At 47.5% G+C, this 20,093-nt stretch overlaps 1 protein-coding gene across 1 annotated transcript in view; it reads right to left on the bottom strand.

The window, feature by feature from the left end:
* LOC139232754 (tetratricopeptide repeat protein 28-like) overlaps positions 1-20,093 on the bottom strand; it is a 428,802-nt gene that overhangs the window by 341,272 nt on the left and 67,437 nt on the right. The window contains exons 5-11 of the mRNA XM_070863256.1: positions 15,567-15,776; positions 13,485-13,665; positions 11,876-12,126; positions 10,743-10,894; positions 9,131-9,302; positions 6,556-7,632; positions 205-390 (exon numbers count right to left, since the gene is read on the bottom strand). Coding sequence (XP_070719357.1) covers positions 205-390; positions 6,556-7,632; positions 9,131-9,302; positions 10,743-10,894; positions 11,876-12,126; positions 13,485-13,665; positions 15,567-15,776 — 2,229 coding nt within the window. The remainder of the gene's footprint in view (positions 1-204; positions 391-6,555; positions 7,633-9,130; positions 9,303-10,742; positions 10,895-11,875; positions 12,127-13,484; positions 13,666-15,566; positions 15,777-20,093) is intronic.

Below are 20,093 nucleotides of genomic sequence, written 5' to 3'. Positions count from 1 at the left end.
GTCAACAGCCTTTATACTCCTTGCACAGACCAAAGTGAGGAACCTGAAGGTGGTCATAACATTCAGAGATGCTTTACTACCGTCTACACTTGCACTCCACTCCGAATTCTCGATATGCGATCTTTCTGGACACGGGAAGCTCTGGGCCAGAAGCACTAATGCAGGATTTAAAGTCGGGGCAATGGTCAGTCTCGCTACACCCACCTGGATGAGATGTTTGTCTGGCACGATCAGGAGGTTGCTGCCTTGCTGCAGCTCCTCCAGCAAGTGAGTCACAGGTCCAAAGAGCAGCAGGTACATCTGTTTCCAGTGCTCGATCTGCCTCCCATCTTCCGGCAGACTCCACGTTGTCCCGGGATCCTTACACGATGAACCGGACACCCACGGTCTCTATAGCAGAATGATATCAGAACAAGTGGACGAGTGAGGCCAGTCATCCTTAGATTCAAAAGTCACTTTTGAAATTTTAACTGTTCACAATTCAAAGTCTGGTGAAAAAAAGGGTTACCATCACAACCCCATTTGAAAATCTATACTGCAGTTACAATAACGATATGGCTCATTTTCAGTTTAGTTCTGATTTTTTTTGTCCAAGTTGTTTAAATCTGAAACATTAACTTTGTTTCTCTCGCCACAGATACTACCTGACCTGCTGAGTATTTCCAGCATTTTCTGTTTTTATTTCAGATTTCCAGCATCTGCAGCACTTTCCTTTTAACCAGGGGTCCCTGGGTTTGACCTCCCTCGACCGAATCTGCACAGAGCATGGACAATGCGGCCGCCTGCTCCACAAGTGCAAGAGGAGAGATGACCCAAAGTGTGACTGTGGCCCTGAGTCCCAGACCATGGAACACATCACATCAACCTGCCCACTAAGCTCTGTTGTAGGGGGCACCTCATTTCTCCACTTGGCATCTCAGGAGGCCATCGAACGGATAGCCAAAATAGACATCCCATTATAAGCTTTTCCCATCATACAAAAGTAGTAGTAGCAAACAGTCTATTTAAACAGTAAACAGAGTCTACTTAAACAGAATATATTTAAAGAGTCTCTATGAACTACAGCAAACAGAACTCATGACTGAAACTACAGCAAATCTCCCGATAAAAGTAAGATTATTTCTCCAGCAAAAAGCAGTAGGTGGAGGCTAGTTACATAATACAAATTATGCACATAAAATTAATCCCAGTTAGATTGACAGGGGAATTACCCAATCATCTCCATTCTGTCCGGGACATGGTCTCATTATATGCAGCCAAAACTAATTAGCTTTAAATTTCCAAGCTATTACAGCAGCCTCAAGGATCTCTTTACAAATGGGATATTTCAACATAGAGCTGAAGATGTGGTACCCATCAAAGCCAGTGGTCTACCAAGGGGTGTCTACAGAGTAGGTGGGTAGTTATTGGGGGGGTGGGTGGGTAGATCAGCTAAATTTTGGAGTACAACTTTTGTTGCTTGGGCAACAAAAAGGATAAAACGTAGCATCAGATCGTGGCTGTGGTTGGGCTCTTGCTGAGTGTGGTTAACATGCCATGGAAGGCATCACAACAGAGCCCAGCCCTTTTCTCATTCAGTCTAAACAGGCATGTGAATTTTCCAGCAGGAATAAACCAAGAAGCAACCAGGATCAGGAACCCTGGCTGATTTTGCCTCTCTAGCACAGGGACAACACTGCAAATCTTACCATGCCCTAACTGAAATCAGTATAGTCTGGGATGAGTGTTGAGACCTTTGTGGTGCGTATGGTTCATTATCACATTTAGCAGCACATTACCCACCAGGTCCATTCACCACTTCCTCACCCAATCATTGCCCACCAGGCCATTCACCATTGCCTCATCCAATCATTACACACCTGGCCATTCAACACTTGTGTCATGTATTCAACCAGCATTGTAACCCATGTATAAACTGACCTAAGTTGTACACCGTGAGAACACTGACCACTAGGTGGGAGACACTCCTAACCTGGACCTTCAGGTATAAAAGGGGAAGCTCCACCCACCTTCATGACTTGAGTGCTAAGGAATAAAGGACAGGTCACAGACTGACCTTCTCTCAAGCATGGGCCTCGTGTGCATTTATACTGTGTAGTAAGGACGTATCAATGGCGACAAGAAACTGGGATTTAAACCACGCGAGCATGGCCACTAGCAGAACAGTCGAGAGGTACTGTGTTAAGGAATGGTTGGAACAGAGATTCAACATTGTTAAAGCAGCACACAGTTCTCCAGGCAGACAAGGGCAGTCAGGCATGCCCCAACATGTAGTCGAACCCAGAGGGGGAGTTCGACAGAGACAATGGCAAGCTGAACAGCGATTCACGCCATTGCAAGGAACAATGCGGCCAGTAATGGGGCCATCAACACCTGTTAATGGTGCACTCAAGGACAATAACAGGGGCAGTCAGGGACGATCGACTGGCAAGGGACCTTTTGTTTCAAACCGCAACTCATGCTGGAGGCGTGGAGGCATACGTTCAGCCGGAGTTTGCAGAGATGAGCAAAATACCTGCAGAAATGGACACTGGGGGAAATCGCTGGAAGCTGAAGTTCAGCGAGTTCATGTGGAGCACGTATACAGTTCATACACCAGGACGCCACCGATAATGATGAAAGTGCTCCTCAATGGCATCCCAGTATCAATGGAGTTAGACACGGGTGCCAGCCAGTCCCTGGTGGGTATCAAACAGTTCGAAAAGTTGTGGGCATCCAAGGCCAGGAGGCCAAAATTATCGCCGATTGACGCACAGCTACGGACTTACACAAAGCAGATCATTCCAGTGCTAGGCAGCGCCACGGTAGTCGTGACCCACAAAGATTCGGAGAACAGGTTGCCACTCTGGATTGTCCCAGGGGACGGTCCCGCACTACTGGGGAGGAGTTGGCTTGCTGTCATGAACTGGAAATGGGGCGATGTCAATGCAATTTCCTCTGTGGAGCGAGTATCATGCTCACAGGTCCTGGACAAATTTGACTCATTATTTCAACCTGGCATTGACACTTTCATGGGGGCCAAGGTAGTGATTCACATAAACCCGGACCGCAGACCAGTACACCACAAGGCCAGAGCGGTGCCGTACGTGATGCGGGAAAAGATAGAAGGCGAATTGGACCGCCTGTTGAGGGAAGGCATCATCTCGCCAGTCGAATTCAGTGACTGGGCGAGCCCGATTGTGCCAGTGCTCAAGGCGGATGGGTCAGTCAGGATATGTGGCGATTACAAGGCCACCATCAATCGGGTGTCACTCCAAGACCAGTACCCGCTACCGAGAGCGGAGGACCTCTTTGCGACGCTATCCGGTGGCAAACTTTTCTCAAAATTGGACCTGACCTCAGCTTACATGACCCAGGAGCTGGCGAGTGAGTCGAAGAAGCTGACCACCATCACGACACACAAGGGGTTGTTTGAGTACAACAGATGTCCGTTCGGGATTCGCTCGGCCGCCGCGATCTTCCAACGAAATATGGAAAGCCTCAAGTCGATTCCAGGGACGGTGGTTTTTCAGGACGACATCCTCATTACGGGTTACGATACTGAAGAACACCTCCACAACCTGGAGGAGGTGCTACGCAGACTGGACCGGGTAGGTCTGCGACTGAAAAAGGCGAAGTGCATCTTCCTAGCTCCAAAGGTAGAATTCCTGGGGATGAGGGTAGCAGCAGACGGGATCAGCCCTACTGCATCCAAGACGGAAGCGATCCAGAGAACACCCAGACCCCGTATCACGATGGAGCTGCGTTCGTTCCTGGGGCTCCTGAACTATTTTGGTAACTTTCTTCCCAAATTGAGCACGCTGCTAGAGCCGCTACACGTGCTCCTACGCAAAGGTCGCGAATAGGTCTGGGGGGACAGCCAGGAAAGGGCTTTTAATAGAGCACGCAATTTGTTATGTTCCAACAATCTGTTAACGCTATATGACCCATGTAAGAAACTTGTGTTAACGTGCGATGCATCGTCCTATGGTGTCGGGTGTGTGTTACATCATGTCAATGCCTAGGGTCAGTTACAGCTGGTAGCTTATGCCTCCAGGTATCTGTCCCAGACAGAAAAGGGCTACGGGATGGTAGAAAAGGAGGCGCTCGCATGTGTATATGCGGTAAAGAAAATGCACCAGTACCTGTTTGGCAGGAAATTTGAGCTGGAGACAGATCACAAACCCCTAACGTCCCTTTTGGCCGACAACAAGGCCATAAATGCAAATGCATCGGCCCACATTCAGAGGTGGGCACTCACGTTAGCTGCCTATGACTACACAATTCGGTACAGACCAGGCATCGAAAACTGCGCCGATGCACTCAGCAGGCTCCCACTAGCCCCCACTGAGGGGGCTACCGAGCATGGTGCTGAGATGGTCATGACTGTTGAAGCTTTCGGAAGCGAAGGCTCACCCGTGACAGCCCGTCAGATTAAAGTCTGGACAAATAGAGACCCGCTATTGTCTCTAGTCAAGAAATGTGTCCTGAATGGGGACTGGGCAGCCACGTACAGGGCATGCCCTGAGAAATTTAAACTATTTCACAGGCGCAAGGATGAGCTCTCGATTCAGGCCGATTGCCTACTGTGGGGAAGCCGCGTAGTCATGCCCCAGATGGGCAGAGAGGTGTTCATCAGAGAACTCCACAATGGGCACCCGGGCATTGTCACGATGAAGGCAATTGCCAGGTCACACGTTTGGTGGCCAGGGATAGACGCAGATCTGGAACTTTGTGTTCGCAGGTGCAACACGTGTGCCCAGGGAAGCCCCCCTTAGCCCCTGGCCATGGCCCGCCAAGCCTTGGTCACGCATCCATGTGGACTACGCAGGTCCTTTCATGGGGAAAATGTTTTTGGTTGTAGTAGACGCCTACTCCAAATGGATCGAGTGTGACATTTTAAATTCAAGCACATCCTCTGCCACGGTAGAAAGTCTACGGGAAACGTTTACCGCCCACGGTCTACCGGACATCTTGGTCAGCGACAATGGCCCGTGTTTCACAAGCACTGAATTCAAGGACTTCATGGCAGGCAATGAAATTAATCATGTCAGAAAGGCACCGTTCAAGCCGGCCTCAAACGGCCAGGCAGAACGAGCAGTGCAGATAATCAAACAGGGGATGCTCAGATTCCAAGGGGGTTCCCTACAAACCCGCTTATCACGCCTCCTGTTGGCCTATAGATCCCGACCACACTCGCTCACAGGGGTTCCACCTGCAGAGCTACTAATGAAAAGGACGCTGGAAACCCGATTATCCCTTATATACCCCACCATGAAAGAAATTGTCAAGAGCAGGCGCCAGGCACAATATCACTACCATGACAGGAATGCGAGGGCGCGATGTATTGATGTAAATGATCCTGTTTTTGTCCTCAGCTTCGCTGCAGGGCCCAAATGGCTCGCAGGCACTGTGGTTGCCAAAGAGAGAAATAGGATTCTGGTAGTTAAACTTACCAATGGACAAATCTGCTGCAAACATGTGGATCAAACAAAAAGGAGGTTCAGCAACCCCAGGTTGAATACGATATAGAGTTCACTCCACCACAGGTGACCGAACACCGGAACCAAAGGGAGGAGAGCCCAGTCACTGTGGGCAGTCCGGACAGGCCTGAGGCACTGCAAACAGCAGACACTCAGGCCAGCGCCCAACAACCGGAGCCCCAACTCAGGCGCTCTACAAGGGAGCGTAAACCACCAGAGAGACTCAACCTGTGATCCCAATAAGACTTTGGGGCGGGGGGGGGGGGGGGGGAGGTGATGTCATGTATTCAACCAGCATTGTAACCCATGTATAAACTGACCTAAGTTGTACACAGTGAGAACACTGACCACTCGGTGGGAGACACTCCTAACCTGGACCTTCAGGTATAAAAGGGAGAGCTCCACCCACCTTCATCACTTGAGTGCTAAAGAATAAAGGACAGGTCACAGACTGACCTTCTCGCAAGCATGGGCCTCGTGTGCATTTATACTGTGTAGTCAGGACGTATCAACTTCCTCACCCAATCATTACCCACCAGGCCATTCACCATTTCCTCACCCAATCATTACCCACCAGGCCATTCACCACTTCCTCACCTAATCTTGCAATTATATAGCACCTTTCACACACACTCAAAGCACTTCATAGCCAATGAAGTATTTTTTTGAAGTGTGTAGTTACAGTTGTAATGTAGATAACCTAGCAGCCAATTTCCGCACAATAAGGTCCCACAAACAGCAATGAGACAATGACCAGATCATCTGTTTTAGTGATGTTGGTTAAGGAATAAATATTGTTCAGGACACCGGGGAGATCTCTCCTGCTCTACTTCGAAATAGTGCCATGGTATCTTTTACATCCACCGGAGAAGGAAGATGGGGTTTAATGTCTCAACCAAAAGACAGCACCTCTGATTAGTGCAGTACTGAGAGAGTGCTGCACTAAGATGTCAGCCTAGATTTTGTGCGCAAGTCTCAGGAGTTGGCCTTGAACCCTCAACCTTCTGACTCGGGGGTGAGAGTGATACCCTCTGAACCAAGGCTGACACTTTTACCCACCAGGCCATTCGGCACTTCCTAATTCAATCACTACCTTGTTTAGTTTGCAGACAGTGGTTTGCCTCAGACTTCGTTTTGGGATGTTCCTGGCCTCAGTCTCATAAAGCAGGGACTTGTTCTTCAGCAGCTGCAGGAACTGGCAGATCTGCTCGTGGACAGCTTCGGACACTGCATTGCTGGTGGCATGAAAGTAGACCACGCCTTCCCTCGCCTTCAGCATCCACACAAAAAGGCCAGTTTCCACCAACGAGTAGTACAACACAGGCCCGGAGACGCCATCCAGGATGCCATAAATCTCCTCCAAGCTCGGGATGACTAATGTTGAAGATTCATCCATCGCATTGTTCCATGCTGGGGATTCCTCTTTCATGAATACACATGTTAGAAATCTGTGTCTCCTGCCAGCCTCTGCATACTGCAGTGCCTTCACATGGTTACCTAGTTTTTCAAGAACTGACTGGATCCCATCATAGCTCTCCAGAAGAACATCATTGATTTCTTTTGATAGCATGATTCCTTCAACTGTATATTTCCTACTAAGCCAATGGTAATACTCTATCACTTCCTTAAAGGCCTTGCATCCTTTTGTCAGTTCGTTTGCAGAGTAGGAGAACTGGCAGCTGCACGCAATCTTGAATTTACACTTGTAGATCAACTCATCCTCCCCAGACTCCGCTATGGCTTCCAGAGCCTGTTCGTAGAAGTACAACGCATGCTGATAATGAGCTGTCCCTTTATAAACCTCCGCTAAACCCAGTGCAGCCTGGCACTTCAGTTTGGGATCATCTCCCTTGCTGTCATGATCCCAAGCTTGTTGGAACCAGTTTGCTGCCTCCTCGAAGTTCTCCATTGTCCAGTATATATCACCGAGTCTAATCAGTGCTGCTAACCGAGGCTGCCGCTTTCCGAGGGCTCTGGACAAGTTCAAACTCTGGTGAGCATGGGTCAGTGCAAGATCATAGTTACCGAGCGTAGTATGAACTATACCCATTGCACCATGACCCTCAGCCGCGGCTGCGGTGTTGCCCAGCACCTTGTTCAGCTCACAGTACTGCTGGTAGTTAATCACAGACTCATTGTAAAACCCCAATTTCTCTTGTAGTTTGGCAACCTGCAACACAAACAAACAGTGAGTCAGCACCTTCCACCGATGCTTCCCAGCTCTCCAAATCCTTTCCGAAGGACTTTCAGTGATGAAACATTGGGGAGAATTTCCTCTCTTTTGCACTCAGGAAACAGTCAGTCAGAAAAAGGGCTGGAATTGCAATATCCAGCTCCCTGTCCTCTTTGTGTCGCCCCAGGATTTCCACAACTTGCATTTATATAGTGCCTTTAACATAGTAAAACGTCCCAAGGTGCTTCACAGGAATGTTATCAGACAAAATTTGACACCGGGCCACATAAGGAGATATTAGGACAGGTGACCAAAAGCATGGTCGAAGAGGCAGGTTTTAAGGAGCTTCTTAAAGGTAGAGATATGAAGAGGCAAGGAATTCCAGTGTTTAGAGGCATAGGCAGCCGAAGGCACTGCCAATGCTGGAGTGATGAAAATTGGGGATGTGCAAGAGATCAGAATTGGGAGGAGCGCAGAGATCTCGGAGGGTTGTGCGGCTGGAGGTACAGATTGGGTGGGGGGTGGGGGGGGAGGTGGAGAGGAATTTGGACCATGTCGTTAGAGTGGCAGGGTGAAATTAAACTATCCTGCCATCAATTTGACAAGTTCCAATACAAGCGATTACAATATGCACACGATGCAATACATGCTACATTATAAACAGAGGCAGAGCAATGTCTGTGGTATTTACTAAAGTCATGCGATGGCGCTCAAAAAAAAAATCAAGAGAAATTACAACCAGTGTAAAATCGCTAGCATAAATGAAGATGTGTCAACAGCATCAGTCTGCAGTTACCGCAAACTAACAGTATCTGCATGATATGATGTGTATTCTGTTACTGTCATCCTGCCAACCAGCCCCGGTCACATTCTTCATCCATCGGGCAGGAAACACTGCTCACGCACAGAGCAGCAATACAGGATTATGAGGCAATTGGTCGCAAGCCAAAAAACAGCCGATTTTTCATCCCAGCGCAAAAAGGCGTAAGGTATTCCTGACTATCCCCCCCGCAATACTCTCTTCAGGCAGAGTGGGGTATTCCTGACTATCCCTCCCAGATGAAGGACAGGATGCTTCCAAAAAATCCCCTTCTTCCTTAACCACAGGATATTTTTCGGTCCCTGTCGGAGCAGTTTGATCTCAGCACTGACAACCTACAATGCTATGGAACACCTCCAGCACCTCAGCATTTAATCCACATTTAGGATGGTGGATGATTTTGTTTGGCCATTTGCAGCCCTGTAACCTTCCAACTGAAGAAGCTTGTGGAAAGGGATGATACCTATCCCTCTGAGGTGGAAGCTGCTCAAAAATTAGACATTTCACCCACTAGTGGCCCAGGAACAATCAGTAACTAATCCAGCCTTCAGCACAACCGATTCGAGCCGGGTCAGACCAACAGAGTTATTGTAATGGCAAACATATTGCTCTACCCGCCCCCAGCTCAGCTCACAATCATGATCAACAATTCCAGAAGATTTTGAAACTACGCACCTGATGATAAGCAGCTGTAACGTCCAGACAGTACCCCCGAGGCTGTGCCCCTATTAGGTGTTCCAGATACTTCTTCCCAAATGTCAATGCTTTCTGGTACTGATGAATAATACTGTAGGCCTTGGTCAGGTTCAGATACACTGCCATCTCTCCCTCCATACTCCAGAATTCTCTGCAGCAAATAAATAACAGCACTGGAGTCAGGATCACTTTGGTTTGTTACAAAATCCACTGTGTTTTGGAGAACATAGAGGAGTCTCAAACAGAACTGAAGCATGAGGTGATGACCAAGTATCACTGCTGATATAGGGACCGTCCTAGCATTGGATAACTTCTCCATTGTACAACTATTCAGCGACTATTCCGTTTATCATACAACAAGTGTCAGTTTGGCTCATTGGGTCGCACTCACTTCGGAGTCAAAAAGCCTTAGGTTCTAAGCTCCACTCCAGAATCATACTATAAGGCTGACATTTGAGGGAGGTGAGCTATTATTTCAATTATACACCGGTTAACTACGCAGTGGTTTTCACTGCCGTACAGAATGTTTGGTCTCTACACTTTCCTATGGAACACCTCCATTATCTGTAGTACTGCTGAGCAGGTCAGTACCTCTGTCTGGCATTACAGCAGCCTGTCAATCACTTATTTATTAAGGGGCAGTGGAGGCAGGAACAAAGCAAATGGACAGCACCTTTTATTGGTGGTATTTATCCACATTTTTAGAACAAAACTTACTTTTTGTGACATTTCAGAAGAGAAAAAAATTAAATGACAAACAAAAGCCTTTCAACCCATCCCGTAATCCTAACCCTCCTATCAATTTCCAACCCCAATACTCTAACTCCCCATCACAGCCCTTCCCAGATACCCTAATTCCCCATCACAGCCCATTCCTAATATCCTAACTCTCATAATATGGGAATACAGCGCACTGCATTAACGGGAACACTGCATTAACAGGAACACTGCACACGGAGTTAATGTGCACTATTTGGTCAAAAGATCTTAGGCAGCACACCCCCAAATTTCCCATAAGCACCGCTAGCAGGGAGCCTCAGACAAGCACTGTTGGACAAAGCAATTCGCTTGATCGACACCCTGTCCACCACCTTAAACATTCACTCGCTCCACAACTGGCGCATCGTGGCTGCAGTGTGTACCATCTATACCTCTAGGCCTCTTCAGTAGCACCTCCCAAACCCACAACTACAACTAGGAGGACAAGGGCAGAAGGTGCATGGGAACACCACCACCTGCAAGTTCCCCTCCAAGTCACACACCATCCGGACTTGGAAATATATAGTCGTTCCTTCATTGTCACTGGGTCAAAATCCTGGAACTCCCTCCCTAACAACTTGTAGGATACCTTCGCCACACGAACTGCAGCAGTTCAAGGCGGTGGCTCACCACCTCCTTTGCAAGGGAAATTAGGGATAAGCAATAAATGCTGGCCTTGCCAGCAACGCCAACATCCCACGAAGGAATAAAAATAAAACAGTCCACAGACCAATAGGTAAAAGAATACTTTGGAAGATTTGTGCAGTATTAATTCTATTCATTTCTAACTACCTATGTTCTGTGATTCTGTACATTGAGTTCAGTGCGGTACCTGGTGGACATAGGCTGCACTTCATTTCGGGCAAGGTGGTCCCAGGGTTGCTGTTCTCTGAGCTCCAGGATTGCTAGAAGTTCGAGGGAGTATCGAATGGCTTCTTCAGGACATCCAGTTTCCATATGTATTTCTGCCAGACCTGCATAGCACTACAACCACAACCCAGATAACATCTTACACAATTCTCCAACAAGAGCCATAACATCATAGGCAAGAATAGATTTTAACACGGGAAGATAGCATAGAGGAACATGTGAAGTACAATTCACTGTTATATTCTGGCTGAAGTGTAATATTGAAATATTGTAGTTTGGGTGAGGTATAATACTGAGCTGTTAGATTGGATGAGGTGTAATACTGAGTATTTACATAAGAACATAAGAAATAGGAACAGGAGTAGGCCATAAGGCCCCTCGAGCCTACTCCGCCATTCAATATCATGGCTGATCTGATCATGGACTCAGCTCCACTTCCCTGCCCACTCCCCATCATCCCTTTTCCCTTAGATTGGGCGAGGTGTAATACTGAGCTGTTAGACTGGGTGAGCTATAATAATGAACATTTATGACTGGGTGAGGTGTAATAGAGAGCAGTTAGACTGGCTGAAATGTAATATTGAGTGGTTAAGATTGGGTGAAGTGTAATACTGAGCGGTTCGTTTGGGTGAGGCGTAATATCAAGGGTTTATTATATTGGGTGATTAGTTGAGTGAGACCCTTTGATGGAAATACATGTCAGTACAGAAGGGCGGTCAAGGAGAGGTGACATACTATGCTGTCCCTATAATGCCCTCACTGCATTGTGATTAGTAGTCTGAAATCCTACAATGAACAATTTTTATAATTAAATTATCAGCTGATTGTTGATTGAAAGTAAGAATAATAGTTGTGCACTTCTTGCTGAATAAAATTTCAAATTTTGTAACCATGGCTCAAGAAACATCCAGGATAATAAATCCTCCAACTCTGGGGACAGTTGCAAGTTCAGAATAGATCTGGACTGACACAGGCCCTCGCCAGTGAGTGTGGCCACTTTAGATGAAGCCCTGGAGAGCTTCAGGTGCCTATGGAACCGAACCCCAGCGTAAGTCAGGCAGGAAAACTGGAGGCAAACTGAGTCCTGTTTCATACCTTGATTTTCTCTTCAGTGCTCCTCAGAGTCAGTGCCAGCTTCAGGCAGTTTCCATAGGCTGTTCTGGCCATGTCCTTGTCATTTACTGCTGAATAACAACTGGCATGGATCAGGTAGAACTGCATTCTGATTGGATCACTCATTGTTGACTGACAAAGCTGTATGGCTGAGCTGACCAACTGAATGCAAAGATCGTGTAATGTAGCATCACACAGCAGGTTCCCAATCTTGAGAAGCACCTCATCCAAACCTAAATAGTAGATATATAGTTATCTCAAGAAAGTCTAAAACTGCCATAATTTAAAGTTTATTTACTAAAAGGACTACTTTTTAATTTGTTCATGAGGTGTGGGTGACTGGCAAACTGGTATGTTACCTCTCACTAGTTGTCCTGAGGACATTACAAGTCAACCACTGGATTCACATGTAGGTCAGGCCAGGATTGGGTGACAGGTTCCCTTCTCTGAAGGACAGTGGTGAACAGGTTGGGATTTAAATCAACCAGAGGATTTAACTTAGGGAAAAATGGTTAAATGGATATGAGGAAAAAAGTCATTATTCAAAAAGAGTGGGAAATGTTTAGAATAATCTTCAGGGAAGGTTGGTAGAAACATAAATATTAGGGAAGCTTCAAATTCAGCTGGATATTATAATGGAAGAGTTAGGATACCAGGTGGGGGGTGGGGGCGGGGGGGGTTGAGCTTCAATAGAAGAGTTAGGGTATCAGGGGGATGAGCTTTGATAGGAGAGTTAGGGTACTGGGGGGGGGTGGGGGGGGGGGATGACCTTCTATGGCACAGTAAGGATACCGAGGATGAGTTTTGATAGGAGAGTAAGGATACCGGGGCGGGGGGTGGGGGGTGGGGGGATGAGCTTTGATAGGAGAGTAAGGATACCGGGGGGGTGAGCTTTGAAGGGTGAGTTAGGATACCGGAGATGGTTTGTGATGGTTGAGATGAATACGTTTGCTTGTTAGTTACCTTTCATTGTGTTCTTATGAGAGGTTTGCAGGGAGAAAGAAGTAGATCTGCTTTCTTGTCCCCATTGCAGGCCCCCCCCAGCGTCCCCGTTGCAGGCCCCCCCCACTGTCCCCGTTGCAGGCCCCCCCCACCGTCCCCGTTGCAGGCCCCCCCCCACCGTCCCCGTTGCAGGCCCCCCCCCCCCCACCGTCCCCGTTGCAGGCCCCCCCCCACCGTCCCCGTTGCAGGCCCCCCCCCCACCGTCCCCGTTGCAGGCCCCCCCCCATCGTCCCCGTTGCAGGCCCCCCCCCCACCGTCCCCGTTGCAGGCCCCCTCCCCCCATCGTCCCCATTGCAGGCCCCCCCCCCCACCGTCCCCACTGCAGGCCCCGGTCAAACGCACTGCACTTCAGTTCTCTAAAGTTCAGTTACTGAAATCCTTGACTGGAACACAAGCTGTAGACCGTGGCACCAAAAGTCAACCTCAGCTACTCTTCCTGATATTGTACTTTTTGCCCGTGAACTGTTACACATTGGAAGCAGAGTGTTCTGTATCTGTATTCATGTCTACATATACCTAACTATGTGACAGACTGACTCTGTACTCTGATATGCTCTCTGGACCAGGGTATGAAAGTAGAGTGGTGTACCGTTCTCATCACAGTAATTGTCCTGTGTTTCGTCATTACACAGTTTCTTGGTGACCTTGTAAATGTCTTTCGCAATCTCCTTTTGATGCATTGAATCGAGCTCCAGACAACGAAGCAGGCACTGGAAAGCCTTTTGGAGATGACCAAGGTACCCATTAGCCAGGGACAGCAAGTAATAATTCTGTAATGGAAGAGCACAGTAACAGAGAATTGTACCACCTGATTAGGCACACCCAAATCTTCGATTCAAATGGCCTTTTCCTCTTTGACATTTGAACCCGATATTTCCCTCCACCGATGTTATGTATGTAAACATTGTAACTGTGTAAGACTTGCCACCAGAGGGCGCAACTGTTGGAGGCCCAAGGGTCACCTGCACACCTCATGCAAGGGAGTATAAAAAGTTGTCTGCCATGCTGCTTAGGGACTCTGGAGTTGTATTAAAGAGACTAAGGTCACATCAGTTTTGGCTCACAGTACTCAGTCTTGTGGAGGTCTTCCATATTTAACCCCCCCCTTGCCCAGGCACTAGATAGGCAGTACCCTTGCTGTCCAGGCTTCGGCGCACCCAAATTTGGTGGGCCGAGCCATTGGCACGGTCTGGTTGCACAGGGCCTAATGTTGAGAAATTAATGTGGAAACTGAAGAATATCTGTTGGAGAAGGTCTTCGGACATAAATCTGTTGAGAGGCTGCACGAGAAATAGAGCACTTACCTTTGTGACCAACCTTGCTTTGCTCTCTGTTTCTCTCAGACCATCTGATCTGAGGGGTCCCAGGCAGGAAGTCCTACTCCAGCTTCTTTAGGCATCCCAGGAAATATGCACCGTTTGAATAAAATGACAAGGTGGTGAGACAGAAGGGTTGGGAATAGCCCTCCAACCTCATTACCATGGCTACCCCAGTCCAGTTCCTGGACAAGGCAGAGTCCCAGAAATACCTACCTGGGGAAAGGCTGGAAATTCTGGGGCAAGTTCAATGGGACATAGATTGACTTAATGGGGATGAAATTGTTCTTGAGCGTTAGTGAAAAACGGACAATATCCAATTGGTAACCCATTTTACAACTAGACAGATTTTCTTTTCCATCATTGTCAATCGTGCAGGTGGTATAATGGGCAGGTGATCTACCACCACCGATGTTATGCTGCTGCTAAACGTGAATTATACCCCCAACAGGTCATGCTTTAAGTGGCATTGAATGAAACAAGGCACGGCAGGGTGATCATAAGTCAGAAAAGCCTCATTGCTCCCACATAACAAGATGCCACCAACTATATTGGCACTGACCTGGCTGCTGCCAGGGGAGATGTCTTCACAGGGCCTGGGTCAGTAGAGAGTCAGATGCAGAGCTGCGCCATCTGATGTAAAAATATCTGCTGTTAGCATGCACCATACGCTGGCACAGAACTGGCCAGCTGCAGCCTCAAGCCTATACATGGGTTTCCTTCCTCTTCACTTCTGGCTGTCACTTCTTCACTCATTATCCATTTGGCCTTAGCAGAGGCTGCTAAGGGGTTGAAATGCCTTTTGAGCCTGGCTGAAACCTTTCAGAGTTCCTGTCCTTGCTCTGTAACACCCCCCCCCCCCGCTACCCTCCCACCCCCACCACCTCTTTAATTATCTTCCTCCTTTAAACTTCACATATACTGTCATTTTCCTCTCCCACTCCCACCCCACACTTGCCCAGGTCTGCATCTCGATCTGTGAGCAATGATGCAAAGGAGCTGGCCCAGGAAAGTGCAGTGCTATTAATACATTATCAATCAGGAGAAATTGGCACCACTTCTCAATCTTTTGGACATGACCTACATAAGTAGAGAAAAATCAGCCTCTTAACTCCAGCCCCATGACTAGATTTGCCTGCTGATGGTAAATGGGGATGGTATTTGCATCAAAAACTCCACAATCTCTTCACCCAGTGGTAAACTAGGCCACTGGCAGGTAGACCGATCCGCTGAACTCCAGGGGAATAAGAGGGACAAGTTTTAATTTCTGAATGCATTTTGGAAGAGCTCTTTTCCCCCCAACTTTTAAACTGAGTGAGTGGGTTTTCCCAACAAGTGTCTCCCAGAGGCCTGACCTGTGGGGCCTTGGGCTGGATCTGGATCAGCATTTCTCCATCAATACACGCATCCTCGTATCGCTTCATCTGGATGAAGGCCATGGTCCGGCACGATAATAGCTGGCAGTCCTTGGAATCCAGCACGAGACCCTGGGTGTAATGGTTCACTGCCTCCTGGTACTTCTCTTCTTTCAACGCTTTATCTCCTTGCATCTGCAGGCACACAACCTGCAACACACACACGGTTAGCAACAGGCATTTGTCAGCAGCTCGCAGAAACTCTAACTGCTGCTGGATCAACAGTTTACAAATGGCCTTCAGCTCTTAATGTAGTACACTAGATTGACGGGCTCCTACTTGGAGTGTTATACAGAAGTGAAACTGTACTGCTCAGGTATAAGAAGAAAAACAGCTTTATACTTCATTAAACTACATTGTGCTGTTCAAGTCACAATATATGGGCAAACAGTACACCAACTATAGTGCAAGCACACACATCAGGTTGAAATCCCTCCCAATACACACACCGTCAAACTCAGCCCACAGTATTGTTATGGAGCCAGGAGGGGCACTCTTGCTCTACAGAAATGACAGTATAAAAAAGTTACTTACCTTTTCGCGGGAGGACCCTTCAAGGATCGCTGGTTCGGCCGCTATAGATCTGGAAAAGCTGAGAGGAGCATGTGCAATGCAAGCTCCGCCCGGGTGATGACAAATATCAAGCAGGTCCTAAACAAGGAGTGGACACCCTGATTTGCACCCCCCAATACTTTCACCCAAACAAAGGGCGTGACGAGGTCACATTTCTCCCACAGTCTCTCATCCAACCCAACAAGCAAACCTATATCTAATTCAACAGTCTCTCATCTAACCTGACGCATATATCTATCCAACACAGACTCAAATTAATCCCCCAAAAAATAAAGATTTGCATTCATATAGTGCCTTTCGCGACCTCAAGATGTTCCAAAGAGTTTTACACCTAATGAAGGGTAGCATACTGGTTATGTTACAGGACCTGGACTAATGAATCTAGTGACACAAGTTCAAATCCCACCACTGCAGCTCGGGAATTTAAATTCAGTTAATTTTTTTAAATCTGCTGACCATGTAATTATCGGATTGTCGCAAAAACCCTTGTGATTCACTCATGCCCTTTAGGGAAGGAAATCTGCTATTCTTACCTGATCTAACCTATGTGTGACTACAGACCCACAGCAATGTCATTGACTCTGAACTGCCCTCTGAAATGGCCTAGCAAGCCACGCAGTTGTAACTAACCACGACAAGAACCAATAACAATAAAACTGGACGGAGCACCCAGCATCCACCCAAGCACCAGCTTCGTGTACAACAACAGCACACACAGCCCAGTCGACCCTGCAAGGTCCTCCTCACTAACATCTGGCGAGTTGTGCCAAATTTGAGAACTGTTCCTCAGACTAGTCAGGCAACAGTCTGACTGACATAGTCATACTCACAGAATCATACCTTTCAGCCAATGTCCCAGGCTGCTCCATCACCATTCCTGGGTATGTCCTGTCCCACTGGCAGGACAGACCAACCAGAAGTGGCGGCACAGTGGTATACAGGAGGGAGGGAGTGGGCCTGGGAGTCCTCAACATTGACTCCGGATCCAATGAAGTCTCATGGCTTCAGGTCAAGCAAGGGCAAGGAAACCTCCTGCTGATTACCACCTACTGCCCTCCCTCAGCTGATGAATCAGTACTCCTCCATGTTAAACACCACTTGCAAGAAGCCCTAGTAAAATTGAAATCAATGAGAATCATGGGGAAAACTCTCCACTGGCTGGAGTCATACCTAGCATAAAGGAAGATGGTTGTGGTTGTTGGAGGTCAATCATCTCAGCCCCATGACATCGCTGCAGGAGTTCATCAGGGCAGTGTCCTAGGCCCAACCATCTTCAGCTGCTTCATCAATAACCATTTCTCCATCATAAAGGTCAGAAATGTAGATGTTCGTTGATGACTGCACAGTGTTCAGTGCCATTCGCATCTCCTCAGATAATGAAACATTCAACGCCATTACCATCACTGAATCCCTCACCATCAATATCCTGGGGGTCATCATTGACTAGATCCATAAATAGACCAGCCACATAAATACTGTGGCTACAAGAGCGGGTCAGAGTCTGGGTATTCTGTGGCGAGTGTCTCACCTCCTGACTCCCCAAAGCCCTTCCACCAATTACAAGACACAAGTCAGGAGTGTAATGGAATACTCTCCACTTGCCTGGATGAGGGCAGCTTCAACAACACTCAAGAAGCTCAACACCATCCAGGACAAAGCAGCCCGCTGGATTGGCACCCCATCCAACATTCACTTCCTCCACCACCGGTGTATCGGCTGCAGTGTGTACCATCTGCAAGATGCACTGCAGCAACATGCCAAGGCTTCTTCGGCAGCACCTCCCAAATCCGCGACCTCTACCACCTAGAAGGATATGGACAACAGGAGCATGTGAACATCATCACCTCCACATTCCCCTCCAAATTACACACCGTCCTGATTTGGAAATATATCGCCGTTCCTTCATCGTTGTTGGGTTAAAATCCTTGAACTCCCTCCCTAACAACACTGTGGGAGCACCTTCAGCACAAAGACTGCAGCGATTCAAGGCGGCGGCTCACCACCACCTTCTCAAAGGCAATTAGGATTGGCAATAAATGCTGGTCTTGCCACCGATACCCACATCCCAGGAATGGAAAAAAGAGTGCTTTTGGTCACTATTGCAATGTAGGAAACGAGGAAGCCAATTTGTGCACAGCAAGCTCCCATAAACAGCAATATGATAGTGGTTAGATAATGTGTTTTAATGATGTTGGTTGAGGGATAAATATTAGCCAGTACTCCCCTGCTCTTCTTCAAAATAGTGCCATAGGAAGATATCTTTCCAATATTCTCCAGTACAATGCAGGAATGTGGACAGAAATACAAGCTGAAAGAAGTACAAGCCTTCAAAAGTACCACATGATGGTCAAAGTAACATTCCTTTGTATTCCTGCAGCGTTCATTGAAAGTTACAATTACTACTTAGTAAACTTGGTTCGTGATGATGAACGAAGGCAGCTCAAGAAACCACAGCTATTACTAACACAAATGATAGCTAATTATATTTATTTACATAGATAAACTGACTCAAGGATCTGTAACCACTATAGACACTGGATTACTCAGAGATTGCTTTACTTCCTACAATGACGAAAATAGGTTGAGGGTATCCAGAGTTCAGTCGCCAGCCCATAGTGGAGAATTGGTCAGCTCTTCACACAAAGGGAAATGCTTGCTTCTCTGGTTCTTGACTTCGCACATTGTATAAAAGGTGGATGATTGGAGGGGACTAGTGCTGTGGGTTACAGCACTGTTCTGGCACATTGGTCCATGTGGATATAAACTCATGAGCTGGATGTACCAGCTGTCTGCTAACAGAAAAGATCCTTAAAGAACTCGATAATAAACTGCCTGCTAGCTACAAAGCTTCACTCAGGGAGGTCACAAGGATGGATGGTGTGGGAACTGGCTGGTGCAGTAGGGCCTGCTTTTTATGCCCTGGTACTAAGTGAAATTGTTGGCTCAGGGTAGAGAGTGTTTTATGCTGATTCTAACCTATAGGTGGTCTTTGACACTGAATGTGCCACCAAAATATGGGGTGGGTATCATTCTCTGGCACTGCCATCCCTAATTTTGATAAACAAATAATTAAACCCACAGCGAAAAAGACCACTAAATGGCTATTCGGTGCCATCCACCATTTTGAGTGATGCATCTCATATTATACAGAAATGCCACTATCCAAAGACCACTGTGGCACTGACCACCTTCTCCACTGGTGGGTCCATACTGCTGCAGGAGTTGGTCAGTCTCTCAGTTGGCATCCAACTAACTACACAATCACCAAAATACCAACAAATCACAATGGAAACGGTATCAGACGTACATATCAAGCACAGAGAAAGTGTTTAACAAACTCATGCCTTTTAACCACAGAGATTTAGCGTTTAAACTATAATCAGGGCACTGGGACTGTAGCATTACTCCTAGACTAGCGCAGTTTTCTCCCCTCCTCTCCGGAATGTGCTGACTCTGCTGGGAAAGTCCCCTGGTACCTTGCCCAAGTGCTCAGACAGTGAGCATCAATGAGCTGTTTAAACCACAAGCAGTCAGTGGATGGAGATCAGGAAGAGGAGTCCTTGCTGGTACCTTCCCTCCCGAGTTCAGAGCATTATAAGTAACAGTAGCACACCAGCTGCTGGCTTGGCCAAGATCAGCTGAGTGCCGACTGAGCATGGAATCTAGGATGTTACAGGGTGCCTGGCTTTAAACTTCCCGTTTGCCTGGTAGTTGGACGGTCATTCTGCTCGGGATATTGCTGATCTGACTGGATTGCACCTGCCTCCCGAGGAGGAGGTGCACAACGTTACAAAGATCAGGCAGTCCCCTGACTGCTGTCACATCTGGGCAGGAAACAGGAGATTCTCGGCACCACATTGATCGCTGAGCCTGCTACAGGCTAAAAGTTAAACC

Source organism: Pristiophorus japonicus, chromosome 20 (genome assembly GCF_044704955.1).
Source record: "Pristiophorus japonicus isolate sPriJap1 chromosome 20, sPriJap1.hap1, whole genome shotgun sequence".
Taxonomy (NCBI): domain Eukaryota; kingdom Metazoa; phylum Chordata; class Chondrichthyes; family Pristiophoridae; genus Pristiophorus; species Pristiophorus japonicus.
The sequence above is the reverse complement of the archived record's forward strand: the minus strand, read 5'-3'. Positions and strand labels throughout refer to the sequence as shown.